Consider the following 20,109-nt stretch of genomic DNA (forward strand, 5'->3'; position numbering starts at 1 on the left):
CTTCGTGCTGTTGTTCACAAGCTCATTGAAATTGGTACTGCCATGCGAGGGCTTAAAAGAAACTTGTAAGTCCGCACTCAACCTTAACACTTTTAGCAGCGAGTTTCGCATTTTCCGTGTAGTGACGTCTCTAGTAACCGTTAAATCTACAGACGGCAAGTGTTGAGCAGTTATCACTGTAATAGAAATTAATTTTTCATCTCTCACCATTACTAATCTTCAGGAAAACAACAACAACAACAACAAATTGAGAAACATGCCTGTCAAAGTATGGTTTCCTTGGGAACAGCAAGTCCCTTAAACAGTAACAGGCCACACCCAATTGCTCCCTGATGTATTTTACTACAAGTCGCCAAATTTGGAAGTCATTGCTTCTACGATTTTAGAATTGGCGTTCGAGTGGTCTGGACAAGTTTAACTGATCGATGATCGATGGCATCGATTGTTCCTGGCCAATCAGCCCCTTATTTTTACTCCATCAGTTACCTAGTGAAAAAGATACAAATATACAGCTACTTGTAATATATTGTGTTTATTCCAGAATAATGCGTAATTTCTTTATTGTTCGGTTTAATTTAACAGTATCTAACATTTAACATTTATCCGATACAGTCCAGCCAAATAGGGAACTTTGGTTTAAAAGCATACGCAGCTTCGGTTAAAAAGTATAGTCGAATATGTTAGTACTGGCACTCTCTCTGTCACGTAACGCTAGGGAGAGAGGGTCCCTCTCTCCCTAGCGTTGCGTGACAATGAGAGCGCCAGAACTGGACTAGTTAGTACTGCTGAAAGAATTAAATTCGGAATTTATCTGATATAACAATAGTGCAAAGCCTTAATGTCCTATTTGGTTATGTTTGAATGCCGTTGGGAAGCCATGAATGCTGTAGATAAGGGTAGGTCAGGTGGCCACCTTTGGATCGCCTGTAGTTCCTATACTTGAGCCTTGGACTAACGGCGTACTTCAGGTAGTAATAGTAAAACCTAACTACTTTTCTTCCTGAAGGATTCTTCAGTTTTTCAAAGTAGTCAAATAACTCGTCATAATGGTACGTTCCGACGTTCATGGCAACCTCGATCTGCGACTGTGGAGGAGAGAAATGGAACATTAAATAGTGTGAAAATCTGAGGGAAATATGAATCGCTTACACCCATAAATGAGTAGAGAGGGGGAGCTAAACATTTTACCAATCTCTAAGTCTCGAATATTCTTTTAATGCTCGCAGTCGACTCGTACGTTGTCTTCCCAAAGCAAATTCGTATGCTTAAGAGGCAAAACGAAAGTGACGTAAGCGGCACCAATTCCCTTTTATAGGAGTCTGTGATATCTATTGACCTCAGGAAAGTACGAAAGTGCCCACAGTTCTTCATAAAAGAACTGCCTCCAGTGACTGACAGACTGACAGACAGACAGACAGACAAATTAACGGACGGATTCGGACGGACTGGCTGACTGACGGACTGACTGAAGGACGGACGGACGGACTGACGGACTGACAGAACATCTCAGCAAGAGACTAATTGATCAACCTAATTGACTGAATGACTAATATATCGATCGATCGATCTATTGATTAGTTTTACTTACAAGAGATATGTCAACATTTGGTAAATTCAAGACAGAAAATGTTCCTGGAGGCACGCTGCTGTCGTTGTAAACCTTGGTCGGCAGAACAGGCGTGAATGCTCCATAGTCGCTCACTGGATAATTCACCGCAGAATGTCGCACGCTCATTAGCCATATTAACCGAGATACCACGTCAATGACTTCTTCCTTGGTCCGGAACACGGCTGGGAGGTCCTTGACCTGGCGAATGAAACGTTGGGGAAAAAGTTCGGTCTGATTTGAAAAAAAAAAAAACTAAAACCCAATTTAATGAATTCAAGGGTCATCAACGCGGCAGACTGTCGTAGGTCTTTCTCCTGCGTACATACATGTGCCTTTGAACTGAGTATACATTGTACCTCGAACGCAGCGTACATGCACATACGTGCAGTCTACCACGAACGCAACTCTGATTACCTGGCCACGCCCTCCATCTGGCCCAGTCCCTTGGGCAGACAGCTCATTCACAAACGCTTGTAACTCCGTGTCCTGCTGAACGTCATGATCTCCTCTATAGAAACTGAAACAGAAAAGCAATACATGATTCAATTACTATAACCATTACTGCGAACTACTCAATCCATGGACACCGCGTAGTCTCAAAAGATTCCAGTATCAGTGATTGACCTACCGGCCGACGGATTGAATAGGTGATTGGTTGATTGACTCATTGATTGATTAATTGATTAATTGATTGACCCATTGATTGAATGACTCGTTAACTGAATGACTGAGGACTGGCTAATTGATTGATTGATCGATCGATCGATCGATTGACTAACTGACTGACTGCTACTTACACGTAAATGTAATCCACTACCATCCTCTTGATTGTCATAAGTAACAAATTGCTGTCATCACGATATGGGAAATAGGGAAGCTTCTCTTTGTTGTCGAGACCACGTTTCTGGAAACGAAAAGGGAACATTAACTGACCGACTGCAGATTGCATTTTCTGCGCTCGGGGGAATCTGAGTAAAACTCGAGCTGCATCCATAAAGTTATTAAAAAAAAGATATAGTTGTGTACATCTGATGCAATCTTAACTCTTGAGGCACTTAACTAAATTGTTATTAATTAACCAACTCAATCAACCCTCTTCTTTATTCATATTTGAATGAGATTGCAGTTGAGTTGACGGCTCGGAGAAGTAAAATTGACTAGGGGGAGGAACTGGAAAAAAAGCTTGTTTTGCCTTCTTGAAAGTGATGTGAGGAGCTCAACTAACTGAACTTCTTTGAGTTTTCGTGCGCTCTCTTATTCTCCTCGGTAGAGACGGTAAAAATTTGACCCCCAAAGTTCAACACTCACGACTACAGTAATACAAAGAATGGTGTGGGATCTTTGATCGGCTGTTGCTACTCAATAAATTTTAGACATTAAGTGAGCCCGTATAAAGCTACATCATTAACAAGCCAAGCTACCATAATATCAAGATGGAAATCTGTATCTTTCCAACTCAGCGTCTTGTAACCACGCTCCAATAATAACAAGGTCCCTTTATATCCCATAGCAGTCAGCTGGTCCATGTACCCATCTGGAGTAATTAGTGATGGCGAGCCAAGCGTGTTTGTAGCCATGATGCCCCTACAGTGGTACTTGAGGAGCTCATTCAGCGGGTGCTGGGAGGAGAGCTGACGTTGCATCACTACACAGAAAGGTTCCGCAAGAAGATGGACCTAAAGATCAAAGAACATAAGGTAGTAAAATAAATTCGAAGAGGTTTTAAATCAAATCAGGGACTTGCTTGGGGTGTCTCGTCTAACTGCTTCTTATCTTTGTATTTTAGTTTTCCAATCCATGATGAGGAGAAAGACGAGGAAGAGAAGGAGGAGGAGAAAAAGGAGCAGGAAAAGAAGGACAAGGTAAAGGACGAATCGTTGACCGTGAGTCGTAAGAGCACATAATAATATAATCTGGGAACGATACTGCTTCAGCTGGAGGGGCCGGGGTAGCCTCCGTTGACTCTGCCCAAATATCAAGTTGATCAAAGCTCGTGCTTCATCAGAAAAAGTAACACAAGAACAATGTGGTGCCAAGGTTTTACTGTCCAGAATGGAGTTCTAACCTTTAGAAGATGTTCTATCATTTGGCTATGCGCGTAATCCGTGGCCTGTACAACCAACCGAGCCATCATCCATGAACCACCATCAACAGGGGAGAAAACAGGAGAGTCTAGTCACAAAGGAAACCAAAAAAATCATTAGGTTAAGGGAGGGTCCACACTACGCTGAAGAAATCTGAAAATGCAGCTTTATTTTTACGGTTAGGCCTATCATCCACGCTAATCCGTCGTGAAAATGGAGCTTTACCAAAACGCTCTTCAAACCGGAGAAATTTGAAAACGCCGGCTTTTCGTTTTCGTGTGGACGGAAAACATTTTCAAAACGGAGCTTTTCGAAAACGATAGCGTCACGATAATCATGTGATTTCCCGGCCCGAGTTTTCCTCAAACACAAATCCAAAATGACCGGTGATTGATGCATTTTCAAATTCCCCCGGCGTAGTGTGGACGGGGCCTTAAGCTAATACGACAACATTTCCCTAGGGAGGTCAGGAGAGGAAGATTGTCAATCGAGGAACGCACTACAAGGAATGTTCCGGCAAGGATAATCTTGATATCGATGTTGCTTCTAGCGCAATTTGCCTGTTTGACCGCGAAAACACGCGAAAAGCACGCTGAAAGGACAGTTTAATTCTATCAGTCAGGGACTATCTAATACTTCCAAACTTCTATGCAGTGCCCTTGAAAAGGTTCGGCGAAAGAGTTTTATCAAGCAAATGCAAGTTGTGTTAATCAAGTCAGTGGTCTTACAACGTCATTTGGACGTCAAGATTATCTTTGATAGATCGCAGAACCTCTCCCATATGTCTCATTAGAGGGACTTAATCAGTTTGAATGAATTCAATTAGAGAGATCGACATGGTTTGGTCAAAAAGCTAAGTCGGTACACAGAATTGTAGTTACAAGTACATTACACCAAACAATTTGTCCAACCTGGTTTATAATCAACCTGGATAGCTGCTGCACGGAGTCGTTTGTCCCGGTTGACTGCAAACAGAGCTATTGGTGATTTGGAAGGCCACATAGTTCGACCAGGGCGATCATCCACCACATCAGGGAAAGAAATCATGTCATCAAATATTTCGTATCGGAGAACATAAACATTTTGATTTTTCACTGCCTAAAAGAGAAGGAAATAGGGACGTTATTAGATAAACTTTAAAATTACCCTGCATGGACACTGAGGTACCAACACATGCGTCAGCTGTAAACTACTTCGACGTAACATAGGCATGTGGGAAAAACCGCCTCTCAACAGGTTTGTATCCACCTTTTTTTCAAACCACGTATGAGTCACAGTAACAGTATGGAAAATATGGGTATGGGAATAATAATGACAATATCAGGAGTGGTCAAGAAGAGAATTCATTTTCCGAGAGAAGTATATTTATATTTGTGTCTGTAACACAATCGCGTTTTATTCAGCTTTCATAAAGCCCTTCACACAGAACAAGAACTCAAACTACTGCTTCAGTTAATAAGTCTCCTCTAACAATCACCCTTGTCGTACTTTAGCTACGTTTTAGCGACTCTTTGCTAAACCTTCTTTAATATCACAAGCTACAAAGGCAAACTCAAGTGAGTTCTAGACCTCCTCCAGTGATTCACCACTGCCCATGGCAGTCTGGATAGCAGCCTCCCAGTTATAATTTGGATTAAGTGTCTTGCTCAGCTCTGACCATTTCAACCCCACGTTAGCTAAAATGCACAAAGAAAACGCACACGTTGATTAACAATTAAAGTAAGGCAATTAAAGGCAGATCTCAATTATGGGTGCCATACGAATATCTACATCAGCATCATGCGAATGGATGGGGGGGAGGGAGGGAGGGAGGGAGGGAAGGAGGAAAGGGGGGAGCGAGAGAGGCAGAAAGAGAGGGAGGGTGAGAGAGAGGGAGGAGGGAGGGAAGGACGGAAGGAAATAAGGAAGGAGGGGGAAGGGAAAGAGGAGGGAAAAAGAGTGGGAGGATAGAGGGAGGGAGAAAGGAAAGGAGGAAATGAAGGGTTGTGGTGGGGTATGAGTGTGTGGCTGGGGTCAGGGCAAATGAGGAGTATCCAACGGCAGCTGAGAACAAAATGTTTTCTCTGCTAAAAACCCCAGTCCAATAAGATCTCTCCACAGACGCTTTTAATGTAGTTTTTTAGAAAGACGCCAAATGCTGTGCATATCCTATCTAGCTAAGAAAGAGATTCACCCATAAGGAAGAGGGAATGATTATAGAAACAGATCAGATGATACACCGGCAATGGGGTTTGTATGCAGGCATTTTTTAACCCATCTCATACGGGATACAGGAATGAAACTCGCATTCAGCCTGCCTGTTTTTAAAAGTGTGAAATTACTACATCAGTTCAGTTGGAATCGCTTGATGCTGATAGTGGAGGTGTCAGTGGTGACGATTACTGCAACTAGTTATGGTAATTGGACCGAGTGGAGTACATTTCAGGGAGTAATCACGCGAGTTATTTCAAAATCGGACGAGCGCGTAACGCGAGGCTGATTTGAAATTACGAGCACGATTTCTCCCTGAATTGTACGACACGAGGTCCAATTACTAATTAATCGTATCTATAACAAATTTCGAGCATTTCTTTTCAGAAGTTCTTTTGAGCGAAAAGTCAGTAGCGTTTTCCACAAGTTTTAATATCTGTGGGAAACATTAAGAACGAACCCATTAAAGCGCACGTAAGTGACGTGCGAATGGCGAAGGTAGTCGAAATCGGATACCTGCTATTGGACAACTGCATGATTGCGCGCCGATTACGCGAAAAATAGGCGTGCGGAGAACCAATCACGATCGGAAATTTTGTTATAGATATGATTAAACTGATAATGGAATAAGGACCACTCTCAAAGAATATTAACGCGTCACGGAAAATGATTCACTTACAGGAGTCTTCAGTCACCCTTCGAATCACCAGAGGATTGCACCCGCTCAGTCTCTGCTCAACAAACATATCGTCTTCTCTCCAGTCTGTAAGGATATTCCGGAAGGGTTCTACGTTGCTAACAAATCGATATGGTCCGGAACTTCCCTGAGTCAATCAACATAAAATATTAATTCCTTTGTATTGCAATAACGCAAGAAGAGTAGAGAGGGTACGTAAAATCGATTACAACAACAACAACAACAACACTAGTTTATTTGCAACTAAAATCAAAATAAGGTATTTATATGTAAATTTATATATAATGTATTTGACAGAAACTAGATAACAGGACACCCAAAATAACTATTATTAAAAACATAAAAGCATAGAAGGGCCATAGTCAGGATGAATATATCAAGGTACAATGTAAAAACGTTTCCGGCTGAAAGTATAGAAAAACACAAACTTTCGACTGTCTTAACTACGGCCTTCGACGAGCGACATGTTATACGGGCGCTAAAAATTCTAAAATGTTGTGTGATGACATACAAAAGAATAAAATACAATCTAACCCCCACTAACAGCCACCTCTCTACAACTGCCACTTTTTTAAGTCATGGCGTAATGTCCATACATTCACTGTTATTTTAACCTCTCTACAACGGCCACCTCTCCATAACGGCAACGGCCTTTAAATCTCGTCCCAAATACCAAAATAATCTCTCGACAACGGCCAATTAATCAATTACGGTGAAGAACGGTGTATACAAAAGCACGCTTTTTATTGGAATAGGTCACCAAACTTGATCCCTACTACACGTCGTTGGTCTTCGTTTCTATTTCATTTTGTTTTCTTGATATTCTTTGATTTTGCCACGTATTTATAGGCTAAATATAAGCATTTTTAAAAATATAAATGTTGTACCCAAGAAAAGAACAGGTGTCATATAACTACACTCCAACCTCCCCATAACGGCCACTTCCGGCTACAACGGCTATCTTCCTCTGTTCCCAAGATGGCCGTTGTAGAGAGGTTCGACTGTACAACAGAATATAATACAATGTTGCTACCGCACTGATCAAACATTACTTACACTACTTGCTAGGTTGTCTCGGAATTCCTTAAAGATGCTTTCGTAATCTTCAAACTTGGTAATCTCTTCTGGATTTTGTGCTTTCCAATGTTTTGTGAAATTTTTGTTTCTCCGCAGCATGCCAGTGTAACCATGGAACTGTGCTTGGGTAAACTCATCCTGGCTCTGCACAGCTACTAGTTGTTGTATGCTCATGTTAACCAATGGCATCGGCAAAGGGGGACGTATCGCAAGCTGGTAGATTCCCTTCTGGACTGCCAGTCCGTTTTCGCGAAGAATTTTGCAGTTTCCTGAGGAAGCCTGTGGAAGACTTGTGGGGCAGTTGGATCCATCTGCAAGTCGTACACAACAAAATCAATGTTAATATTGTCAGAATCCTTCACATGCTAGCATAAAGGTGAGATTTTGTGCCGGAGGAATTTGAAAACGGAGGTTTCACTCTTAAAACGTCTTCCGTCCACATTACAGAGAACGTTGAAAACGGAGAAATACTACTGACAGTGCTACGGAGAAATTTGAAAACGCAACAATCACCTATCATTTTTGATTTGTGTTTGAGTAAAATTCGGCAGTGAAATATCACGGGTATCGTGACCTCATCATTTACGAAAAGCTTCGTTTTCAAAATGTTTTCTGTCCACACGAAAACGCAATGTCCGTGTTTTCGAAAGCTCCGTTTTCGTGACGAATTAGCGTGGACGAAAGGCCTAACAGAAGAAATAAAGCTACATTTCCAAATTCTTCCGGTTTCAAGAGTGTTTTCGAAAAGCTTTGTTTTCGTAACGGATTAGTGTCGACGGTAGGCCTAATCGTAGAAATAAAGCTGCGGTTTCAAATTTCCCCAGGTTGGTGTGGAAGGGGCCTGAGTATACTGCATCTGGTTGCCATCTGACATTCATTTTCAGCGGGAGTTTTTGCGTTTTAAGAAATTTTGGAATTTTCAAGGTCTTATGTTTCGGAAATGGAATTACCGATTTCTTCTCGCTAGATGAAATCTTAGCTTTGGATTTTTTAAAACTGTGAAAATAAAAATCACTGTATCTACCTTATTATTACAAAGAAAAGTTGTCGAGTACATCTATTGAACACCGGTCTATCGCACAATGGCAACTTAACGCTTCTCAGGTGGACGCATCATACAAATTATTGAATCGAGGTTAATGTGGAAGTAGAGGAGTGAGTTTAGTGAAGAAAATCAAATTCTTTTCGCGGGAAGTTCGTACCTTTCGTACCATGAGGTATACCTCTGACCAAGGAAACTCCTCTTTCAACATATTCAATTGTTTAACGAGGAATAAAACACAAATAGCGGTGATAAACATATTAAACTTACGCATTTTAATAACTTGACGTTTCGAAACATTTCATATATAGTTTTCAAAAATTGTAACGGTCTTTATTCCACTTTTGAAAATGTATGTTGCGTAGCATACGAAACGTCAAGTTATTAAAATGCGTAAGTTTAATATGTTTATCACCGCTATTTGTGTTTTATTCCTCGTTAAACTACGATGGCCCAAGAACAAAAGCCTTTATGATATTCAATTGTAACACAACCCTGGGGATACTCTGCAAAGGTTTATACAGGGAGGATCAGCCTAACAAAATGACAGATTTTTCTAACCTTTAATATCCCTCAACTTGTGTAAATCCTGACCTTTTATATTCCTGATGCCTGTAAAAGGTACCCCTTTCGAGCGGAGCCTCCCTGTATAGGCCACTATATAGGGAGTAGTCCCCCCACCGGGGACGCGATTGCTGTTACCGATCGGAACGAAGCATTCACTCCAAGCTGGGAACTTCAAACTGTCCCAGGGATATTAATTCGAACTGACAGTTCTCATTCTTAAGATTTCAACACAAAGCAAGAAATATTATCTTAAAACATGTTCAAAAGCTGATTATTTGTATTCTAACCGTTGTTTCCCGCCTGCCTGGCGTGTCTTTTTCTTTCTCTCTTTCCATCTTCGCTGTTTAACAAACAAACAAACAAACAAAGTCGAAAGTGGTAAGCTAAGGTTTAACAGAATGCCAAGCCACACATTTATTGGATCCGCTTCCAAAGTGGATGAAAAGATAGTATACCTGGAAACAGATACTTCGTTTAATCAATAAAGGTTTGATTACAAACAAAGAGATTCACCGGGAGAATTTGGGTGTTGTGTATTTCCCGTGTTTTTTTCTTTTTTTCTTTTTTCTTCACAGAAGCATTTGTTCAAGCTATCAGTACCTGCACGTGCTGTGATGGATTTATGTTGTCTTACATATTCTGCAGTACTGTGCTAGTATCCCCTGAGGGAGAGGGTGGGGTCGGTAGAGGTTACAGTTGTATGCTTTTCAAATGGAACAGTTCAGGCAGAGATTAAGGCCCGTCCACACTACGCCGGGGAATTTGAAAACGCCACAATCACCGGCCTTTTTGCCAGCCTGCGAACACAGACGTATTTCTGGCTGTCGCTTATCTCCGTCGAAAACCGCCGGAAATACGTGTACGTCTGCGTTCGCAGGCTAGTCATTTTGGATTTGTGTTTGAGGAAAACACTGACAGGGAAATCACTTGATTATCTCGATGCCATCGTTTTCGAAAAGCTCCGTTTTCAAAATGTTTTCCGTCTACACCAAAACGCAAAGCCGGCGTTTTCAAATTCCGTTGACTTGAAAAGCGTTTTCGAAAAGCTCCGTTTCCGTGACGGATTAGCGTGGACGGAAGGCCTAACTGTAGAAACGAAGCTGCGTGACAAATTTCTCGGGCGTAGTGTGGACGGAGCCTGAACTAGAGGGAAACCTAATGCAAACAACGATGGAAACGGACTAATCCCGGCAAGAAAACACTTCACTTTGAGTGCAGCCTGTTTTAGTGTTCATCCACGTTAATTATTGCGTTCAAAATCAAATTGAAATAGTCGAGGCCTTAATTTTTCTCGCTGATATTTTTGTTAATCCCTATATACCCTAACAAAAATCGTCTTTTTTCCATAAACAAAAAAAGCATTGTAGCAATCTTTTAGTTCACGGAATGGCCATAAAACGTTACCCAGTACTAAGAGTACAAGGGCATGTTTCAATCATGTGTAGCCGCAACGAGATTATGGGAGAATGGTGCTAAAATGTACGCCAGACATGGCACTTATCTCTAATTGGCCCTTGAGACGAAAGCGATTGGTTCCGATCCACGATAAAACACAGAGTAATGGCCAAAAATGCGTCAATTGACTCAATCACAAGTGAGAAATGAGTGACTGGTACTAGTGCTTCGCCTACAGACACTGACATCACGCATTGTCAAGGTTATGAAACAATTTGTATACCCGATCATCCTATAATATACATAAGAGCGACGAGTGACAGAATGTCATATCTTCCCTCGCGAGATTTTTATTTTAAAATTCATCAGCTGTCATCTCTGCAGGCGGTTTTAGAAGTCACTAGTAATATATTTCAGACAAAATCTGTTTTCATTCAGTCTGAACAAGCGGAAACACGAGTAACCAAACTAAATTCAGTAGATATGTTCCTATCATGTTTTCACAAACTCGATTTCAATGGGCCCTTGTCACTGCCTGTGCAAATGTCGGCAACGCAGATTCACGATGTATTCATAGAAAAATTGTAAAATTAAGAGCCACGCACTAAACAAGACTTCTCTTTCCCAACCGGTCTCCGCTCGACCCCGGACTCCCAAGTGTGGAGGGGACGGGAGTGCACAAAGAACAGAAGATTTCAAAGAAAGTTGAATCAAACTTAGCAATTACCTACCTTTCTCTTGAAGTTAAGACTCCAACCAACAAAAAGCAAGTTAATAACCGTATCCACATCTCAAATCTGATGTTGACAGAGGTCTAGAGTGATGATATATGTTTCTACAACACTGAAAATAGAAAGAAAAGGCCATTCAAAGTACATTGTTATCGAGGCCGTCTGCACACTTCATTTGCTGTCTTTTGCTTTTCCTGGCGCTCGTCCCTCTTAATATTGGTGAGCAAACTCAGATAGACATACATCTTTCTTATAAAGCATACTTACAACCTTCCAATATGTGACAAATTTCGAAACAAAAAGGTACGTGGCTAGAGATACGAGACACGATATTCACGAAGAAAGTAAAATAAAAAAAATGCCCCAGACGGGAAGAGCAATCACCTTTTAAATGGCCTATAGCAGCGTGAGACAAAATTTCTACCATTCTATCATCATATCACGTTGCCTAGCAGGAATTGCAGCTGTCACGTGGCTCATCACGCAGCTACATAGAGCTATAAACCGTCACACAGTCAACCAGAGGTGTAATACTTATTTAGGTGCAATTTTGAGAGGCCTCAACTTGTCTCGCTATAAAAGTCCGCGTAAATGTCCTTGGTGGGAGTATAGATATCTGTTCGTGGAGACATGAAAAAAAATCACCGAGAAAATATGAGCCAATTCTGATAATAGTTATCAAAGCTGCGAAGATAAATATTGGAGTCTGATTGGTTATCAGGACGGTTTATACGCGATATCTGTGTGTAACTGGACAATGCGCGTCATTCCAAGCGCTTTGATAAGACAGTACCATCATTAAGCGCACAATTAACCCTTTTCCGCCCAATATCCCATATATTGGCGCTGAATGGTCGTGCTCTTTGTACCGCTTGTGACTTCATCAATTTAAAAGTCACCAGATAGTCTTGATAAGCAGACAGTAGGGCTAGGATAGACCTATCCGGACAACACGCAGTTTTGGATATCGACGGCATTCTGACGTAGCAAATTAAAAAGCAACATTATCAGTTTTGGTGCAAAATGGCCCATTATATCTATGATTGATCTAGGTTCCATTGCCAGGCTTTGACCATAATTGACACCCACCTTTTTATGGCAGCCAGAAAGAAGATTAAACGCAAAAGGTAGCGAGGGTAAAAAGGCCGAGAAAAAGGAAACGGGCAAGAAAAAGAATTCGGAACGGGCAATCGCAAAAGAGAAAAGGAGTCCAAATTTTGGCTTATGCGCATGCACCAAATTAAAATATTGTACATTTTTGTAACTTGTCTTCTGGAAGTCTGTCTTTTTGGCTAGCTTTTTCAGCAAAACTAACTTAAAGGCCCATTTAGCCCATTTAGCCCATTTTTCATGGCAGCCAAAAAACTGATTTAACGGTTAAAAACGGCATTTGTTGGTGAAAATTTGGGTGTTCACATCCGGGGGAGGGGGGGGGGGGGGGGGGAAGGCGTAATCAACATAGTTGCAGTTTCAAAGACAGTTATGTAAATTAACTTTAAATGACAAAAAATCAGGCATGTAGGAAAAAGGATCGTTCGGAGTTCGTTCGTAGTAATCTTCATCTCAGGAACTAACCTGTGTATCTCTTGTTACATATGTACAACTTAACTGGAGCCATTTCAGTGTTCGTGCTTTCCATTACGTTTACATAAATTCCACGACAGCAATAGATTCGACGATAGTCGAGCAATCTTTGCATGTCATCAAAAAGGAGTAATTTTTAAAACGTTGTAGGTTACGAAATCCCCAAATTTCGCAGCTTCAAAGTCCGTCATTATATATATTAAACATTACCTTAACAGGAGAGTATAACCCACAATAACCAAGCAGGTAGGAAAAAGAATCACTCGATGTTGACCGTATTTATCTTCGTCTAAGGAAATGAACTTTACCTCTTCATGTTACTCTAGCTAGTGAATGTTATCTCTAATTCCAACAGGTATCTTATTGATTAAGGACTCGGAATTCATTCAATATCTGATCGATGACCCTTTGTCTTTGTTGTATATTCGCACGACGGCAAGAATAAGGCGCCTACTGAAAAAGAACACTCAGCGCTGTAATTCCAAACACGACAGTTTTTAACAAACCAATACAAGTTTGTAATTGAAACGTGCCTGGTAGCACGATGTTTTGGAATATTGTTTTTTCGGCCGAGGCTGAATATTCTTATTTTTCTGCCGATATTAAGCTAAAAATATTTTTGTAAATATTCTTAGATTATAGGGTGTGACATTTCTGTTTTCGAATGTAATTTTGGAGCCAGCCTGCAGGCGTTACAGCCAGATAATCTCTTCTTGCAGAAATGTTATTAGTATCGACCATACGGCTAGTGCTGTTTTTGTTACTTTTTGGCTAGTTTTGCCTTTTAGAGAAAGAAACATTTTATACGGTTTAGTCAGTGAAAAAACATATAATTGTATTGTATTTCATATTTTCAACACACAAAATTATATTCTTTTCAAACTCTTAGCCTCGTGTTTAATTTATTCTTAAAATATTCTTATAATTTCGCAAATTTCAGCCTCGATATTCTTATAAGTTATACTCTTGTAAAAAAGAAAGATTGTATATTCTCTCTACATTAGGCTAAGCTTGTTCAGGACGCCCTTTATAAAACTTTCTTTCTGCCTTTGTGTACTGCAAGTGTACATTGTACACGTGGTATAAAACTGTTATTACAACGAATGATTCAACTTAAAGGAGCCTAAGAATTGCCTGGCATTCCATTTTTTTGGAAATGCATCCCGAAAAAAACCCCTCAATTTTCACCTGAAGCGCTTCTCCGCTATCCAGAGGTTCCCAAGCTGCTCCGTGAAGAGGAATCTTGAAAAACGATTGGGAAACTTTGAGCACCGTGAGCGGCGGTACAAGGTTGCAAATGAACGTGAATTTAACGAAATTCCTAATGATTCCAATAGGTAATATATGGGCTTTCTACAACGCGTGTCACGTTCAATTATCGGCTCTGTTTTCGTGTTAATACACGTGCTAATACACGTGTTAATATCTCGCATAGGCATTAAGCTAGTAAAAATATTGAGACACAGCATGACTTGAGGTAAAAAATAAGTGAAATGGTGTTCAGGCTGTTTGACATCAATGTTTCCCAATTTGTAAAAATTCAGCGTTTTGCGTTAAGAGAAAATCATGTCTCTTATAATTTAAAGCAGTTACCAAGGTTCAGATGTGGAATATTTTCATATCACAACGCAAACATCAATATTTGAACGTGTTTAGTCAGTTGCTTGACCAAGTATACAAGGGAAAATGAGGCCATGGTCTCTTGGTTCCGATGAGTCTTCATGCAAAATAACTAACAAAAGCCAGAAACGAAACAAAAAAAGACACACATACATAACTACAAGACATTATGAAGAGGCTGTAATTTGCATTTTTAATGAAAAGTGATGGAGGAAAAATGACTGTTTGTTTTAACGGCTGTTTTTGAATGCAATTCAAGACTTAGGTAAGAGTTAGTGTCGACGCAAAAGCGAACACATGCAAGATTAAGGTCCAAAGAGTTAGAAGGGGATATGCCAAAATCAAATAAAGGTCCCGTCAGATTAATTGAGAGATGCCAGTAGGAGAGCAATGTTGCAGATAAATAGTTTTGAAAATTATAATGAATGGAACATGAACAAAGCAGGCTGCGATCAGAAGGCTAATATTTCAGCTGTAAAATACAAATGATAAAGAAAAGCGAAACAAAAGGAAGATCGAAAATGGTAAAATACCCACTGCACCTCTCACAAAGACTGTACATAGCACCCTTAACGAAATCCTGTGAGTGCTGTATTATGCAGGCGAATATTTAGCGGAATGCGAGAGGACCATGCACCTAATACTGGAGAGTATCGTAATTCTGATCACTGTAGATGTTGCTCTTATTGTATTCTCATTAGAAATTAGATGCAAACACTGAAAACTCGACCAACTCGAAATGATAAATTTTCCGTTCTGCCAGTTTCCGGCTCGTTCTTTTACATAACCGCCTAAGGTGGTAAAACGCGCATTAGTCTATCAAACGAGTTCTTCTAATTACTTCTCTAGCTCTTTCTCTTTTTTTCTTACTTACTTTTTCGTTTGAGCCTTACGAGTATAATCGATGATTTGTTTACTTACATATAACACATACCAATAATTCAATTTTTTTCTTGTCTCGAAAACCACACGTTTCTATGCGTTATGGTCTTGTATTTATACTTTCCCTCGTATCAAATGAACTACATGCGTTTGTATCACGTTACTTACAACAGTAACGCATTGACGAACAACGAGTAACCGAGCAACGAGAAAACGCGTAAAAGGGAAAACAAAGATACATATATAATAGAAAGTTGCGCTAGAGAGATTTTTTCGCCATTATCCCTTTGAAACAAAGAGCCGTTTCCAAAATGTGTGCATACCACGCCGAAGACGTGGTATGCACCAGCTGTAAAAAAATCTACGTGAAAAATGCGACCATCCAATGTCTGTAGACTACAGAAGATTCGGCCAGCAAGATGTTGCATGTATTTACCATTTGATGACAACAATCCATTACGTGTTGTTCATTAATTAAAGCTATCAGAGCGCTAAAAGTTTGCCCTCGCTCTTGAGTATGCATTGGAGATGCTTCTTTATACTCGGCATATTTTTGCGACTTCAAAATCCGTCACTATTAATTTGTCATTTCTATGAAAAGAGGAAAAAAATAATAAAAAAGAACCGTTGTTTACCTGCTTTGGTCGGCAGTATCGAGAAAACTTTTGCCCTCGGCCCTCGGGCTACGGCCTTGGGCTGTACTCAAGACCTCAACAAAGGTTTTCACGGATCTCCGACCGGCAAATAACATATTTATAACTGACATGACAACGTCACAACATCGAACACTACTTATGACATGTCCTAGCCAGGGCAAAACCAGCTATCCCGGGCAGAAAAGAACTACTGCGCTACTTACATAAACCTCGCACAGTATTCCGATGTAGCGATTTCAACGCGGCTTTCCATCAATCTGGTTCTATGTATGGTTGATTGATTAATAGAGCTACCCGAGCGCATGCAAATGAATCGAAGTAAGCAGAAGTTAAAGCAGAAGTTTCTTGTAGCCAACAAGATCATTGTCAGGAAACAAGCTAGGATTGGATAATTTCTGCTGTATAACTTCTGCTGGCACAAGTCAGACGTTATCCGTTTATTTCAAACGCTATACACATCTTTTACTGCCAATATTTCATTTCGCTATTACCACTTTGACGATGCCTTGAAAACACCACTTTTGCTTCAAACTGTTTAGCAGACCCAGGAGAAATAAGTATAATTCTCATAAAACAGAATTTAAAAACGTGCGTAGAAAAAAGGGCGTGATTTGATTTGACGTCATGTTTTTTAACTTGTGTTAAGATACACGCGAAAATAAGTGAATTATTGTAGATATTTCAATGCACAAATTGGATCCACAGAGGTGCATACCCATGTTTTTAATTAATTACTCATGAATAGCTTTCACCATTCATCATTTAATTCAGAATATCAACAGAAAGTATATGACTTCAATTATTGATTCATTGTTTAACAACAATGATAAAAGGAGTGAAATGATAGTGACGATTAGATTAAATTAAAATCGAGATTTACCCGTAGCAAGAAACAGCAACCTTTACAGAAACAGCTTCACGTGAAAGACTGACATTTTTCTTATGTGAAAACTACTTTTAAATTGAAGGACACCTCAACATAATACCATTTTTAAACTTAAACACTGCATGGACGAAACTGTTGAGACAGTTTTATCATTGTTTTAATGCGCGCGATGCTACGATGTAATCAAATCGCATCAAAATCGCCCCCCTCTACCACCCTCATTCATTGTTGTTTTGGTCTAAAAATTAACGCGCATAATTCTTGCATTAATCAAAACCACATTGCAAGAGTGGAGGAGGGATAACCAACCATTCATTAACACTTTGGATTTTAGTCAGTAAAGCGCGTTTTCACTCACGTGGCCAAGAGCAAAGCAAATTTATTGGAACGGAAGAAAGTGCTTACATTAGAAAAGAGTTCAACTCTCACAGGTTTGGTTTGGCACAGCAACATGACCGCCATTTGTCATTGTTTTGGGACACCAGTATGACTGCCATTACGTCATGTGAAAACTCTATAACTCTATTTTCACTTTCTGTCAACTAGTTTTGTCAAGGGTTGTAGAAAAACACAACAGAAGTGATTTTAACTCGAAAGTAAAAAGGGATACCTGATAACTGTGGTATTAAAACGGACTTAAATCTCAATCTTAAAAAAAAAATGGCGTTTTCTTCAAGATGCTGTGTCCTTGATGCTTATCGTCCGTTTGTGTTACTCTAAACGAGTGAAATAGAAAATTCCTCGCAATCAATTTAATTTATTTTCAAAATTGTTAATATATCGTGACTCAGTTGTACATGACAAATTTGTCTTTGTTTGGAAGGAAGGAAGCACAGTACAGATTTCATTAGCACTCCCCAAGGGGGCTTTTTCCCAAGGAAACTAGAATTAATTGACTTTTTTTTAAATGGTATTGAAATGGGTAATTGGCAACACATAAAATGCTTGCGCATGTGAAGAGAAATTTCAAACTTGAACAAGCTTTGTCCACTTGTCCTGAACATAGTAAAATTAAGAAGTAAATAAGTGAATGAAAAACACATAGAAGCGTAGTTATGGGACCAGTAAATAATCAGGAAAATTGCTGTCAAAAAGCCTGCGTTAATTTGAAAAAATATATATTTATTTACATTGTAGATACTTGATCACATCTTAAAAAGGAGAAGTGACAGAAAAAAATTGCGACAAGTATAATATGGCAAGTCACATATCCGCACATTCAATACAACCAATTAAAAAAAAAAAAATACAACAAACCCGAAGGACCCTTACAAAATAAACAAGCTGATGAAACGTTATTGGTTCGACGTGTGTGACCCAAACAGCAATACTCTAGACAAGAAAAAAGCCTTGTTACTTACATGACTAGCAGGCTAGTTGGAACTTGTATTTTGGAAATAGCATATCAACTGAATCGTTTCTAAGCACGTTAATAAAACTGGTACGTGCAAATGAAATGCTTAAAGGTTAAATCGAAGCATTCAAGAACACATTCAAGCTCGTGCTGTGTGGCTTTGCCGACTGGACATGTTATCGAAGTGACCTTTCTTATCCTAAGATGCCTTGCCTTCTTGCTTACAGAATTCCGCTTCCTTTCACGTTGACGTCAGTGACCTGAAGCGATCTGATTTCGATAGACAGCGTACCATGCATTTTGAACAAAAGAACGAAAGATTTCTCAACCCAATGGCTAATTATTGTCTGCGCCAGTGTTCCTGTGGACGCTGGACACCTTTGGCAAGTCCGACAAACGTAGCCAGTTAAAAGGCTGATTAGCAAAGAATCCACCCAAAATAACCGAATCAAAAAAGGAGTCCTGGGTGAAGCCTCGAAGTTGTTTATAATAAACTGAAGGTTACAAGAACTTGCCTGTAATCACTGGCTTGCTTCAGTAAACTGTATTGGCAGTCGCTCACTCCAGAAGTGAACAAACCTGTAACCAAAGTGAAAATTCAGCGCTACCTTGACACGCTTACTTTATGTATACACAAGGAAATCAGCTTACAAAACAGGAGGAATTTAACCAGCTTCTTAAATGATCTTAACCTCACTACCTTATATCGTAAATACTTAAGCCGACTGCAACTGTATCATTTGTCTGAGTCGCCACTCAGAGTCGCCACTCAGTTTTCAAATTGCCTTGAATGGGTACTTAGCTAATATTTACCGCTGCTAAAAGAAACGAAATTAAAACTAAAACGTGGTGTCCCACCTACGCTTTTCTGTACAAAATTCACTTATTTCGAGTCGTGCAGGAATGCACAATCAAAAGCGATAAACTACTTAGAGCTAATTTAAGAGTTCAATATATTAACACGGAATATCGATTATACTTTTCACATTTCCGGAGAGATTTTTTCAAGTGCCAATTTAATTACGCCTCTTAAAAGGTAATTTCATCACAGATCCATTTCTAAACGGGTCGTTGGAGCAAGAAAATTGCATTTTCTCTTTCTCTGGCCACTGTTGTGGGCTGTACTGTTCTTAAAAAAGTTAAAAACCAAAATTCATCGATAAGCTTTGGAAGTAAAAATAACAACAGATAAACAGATAGGAACTAATTACTCTTCACTGATAAAGCGACTCATAAGCCTGGTAAATATGCAAGGCCAGACAAAATACGTACACTGTTTTCTACAGTGATACGTAAATTTAGCAATCCTGTTTGACATCAAAGCTCTCAATCGCTTTTCCGCCCTTAAACGAGCCAATTTGGCAAAATTCACCGGAGACTATCAAAGCCACAAGTAACCAACAAATATGCATTTCTGAAATAATTTTCTGAAACAAGTAGCTGTCAGATTCATCTGTTTCCAGAAGCAACGTCTGAACTTCCCGTCTCCCAGCAAATTCCCTTCCAGCAGACGGGTAATCCAAGTTTATTATACACTACACTCACCAATTGTGCGGTTGGATGGATCAGCCAACAGCCAGCAAGGTAATCCCTCTTGAAACTCATTTTGTGGGTTAGCGTTAGGTTACATCGGATGGGTGCCAATGGGTTTTCCCGGTCAGCACAATTTCCGCTGAGGAACAGATGCATGAGGAAACACATCCATAAGGTATCTTTGTTCAAATTTCACCTTGTA

General features: G+C 39.9%; 1 protein-coding gene across 9 annotated transcripts; it reads right to left on the bottom strand.

Annotated features, from left to right (window-relative positions):
* Window positions 1–513: 513 nt before the first annotated feature.
* Window positions 514–20,019, bottom strand: LOC110044507 (polyunsaturated fatty acid 5-lipoxygenase-like). 9 transcript variants are annotated; one of them, XM_089295113.1, is made up of 14 exons: window positions 19,920–20,019; window positions 18,890–18,953; window positions 11,393–11,504; window positions 9,554–9,606; window positions 7,637–7,968; window positions 6,563–6,707; window positions 5,263–5,369; window positions 4,605–4,791; window positions 3,675–3,781; window positions 3,031–3,285; window positions 2,407–2,513; window positions 2,024–2,126; window positions 1,589–1,807; window positions 514–1,085 (listed from the first exon to the last, which is right to left on the bottom strand). In XM_089295113.1, the coding sequence occupies exons 3-14, from the start codon at window positions 11,449–11,451 to the stop codon at window positions 852–854; spliced, it is 1,908 nt and encodes a 635-aa protein (XP_089151239.1). In that variant the 5' UTR covers window positions 11,452–11,504; window positions 18,890–18,953; window positions 19,920–20,019; the 3' UTR covers window positions 514–851. The 9 variants fall into 9 exon arrangements, with proteins under 9 accessions (XP_089151239.1, XP_089151238.1, XP_089151236.1 ...); XM_089295112.1 differs by lacking the exon at window positions 19,920–20,019 and adding an exon at window positions 19,233–19,318; XM_089295110.1 differs by lacking the exon at window positions 19,920–20,019 and adding an exon at window positions 19,075–19,287.
* Between the last annotated feature and the right edge of the window lie 90 nt (window positions 20,020–20,109).

The sequence above is a fragment of the Orbicella faveolata genome, unplaced genomic scaffold (assembly GCF_042242905.1).
Source record: "Orbicella faveolata isolate gen_17 unplaced genomic scaffold, um_ofav_v1 contig_26, whole genome shotgun sequence".
Lineage (NCBI taxonomy): Eukaryota > Metazoa > Cnidaria > Anthozoa > Scleractinia > Merulinidae > Orbicella > Orbicella faveolata.

Bases quoted from the DNA above. Each gene is read 5' to 3' on its own strand.
- LOC110044507 (XM_089295113.1), bottom strand. From the start codon at position 11,451: ATGTGGATACGGTTATTAACTTGCTTTTTGTTGGTTGGAGTCTTAACT. The intron at 3,286-3,674 runs GTTAGAACTCCA...TTTGATCTTTAG, and splicing joins TGATAGAACATCTTCTAAAG to GTCCATCTTCTTGCGGAACC. The intron at 1,808-2,023 runs GTAATCAGAGTT...TTCATTCGCCAG, and splicing joins CAGATGGAGGGCGTGGCCAG to GTCAAGGACCTCCCAGCCGT.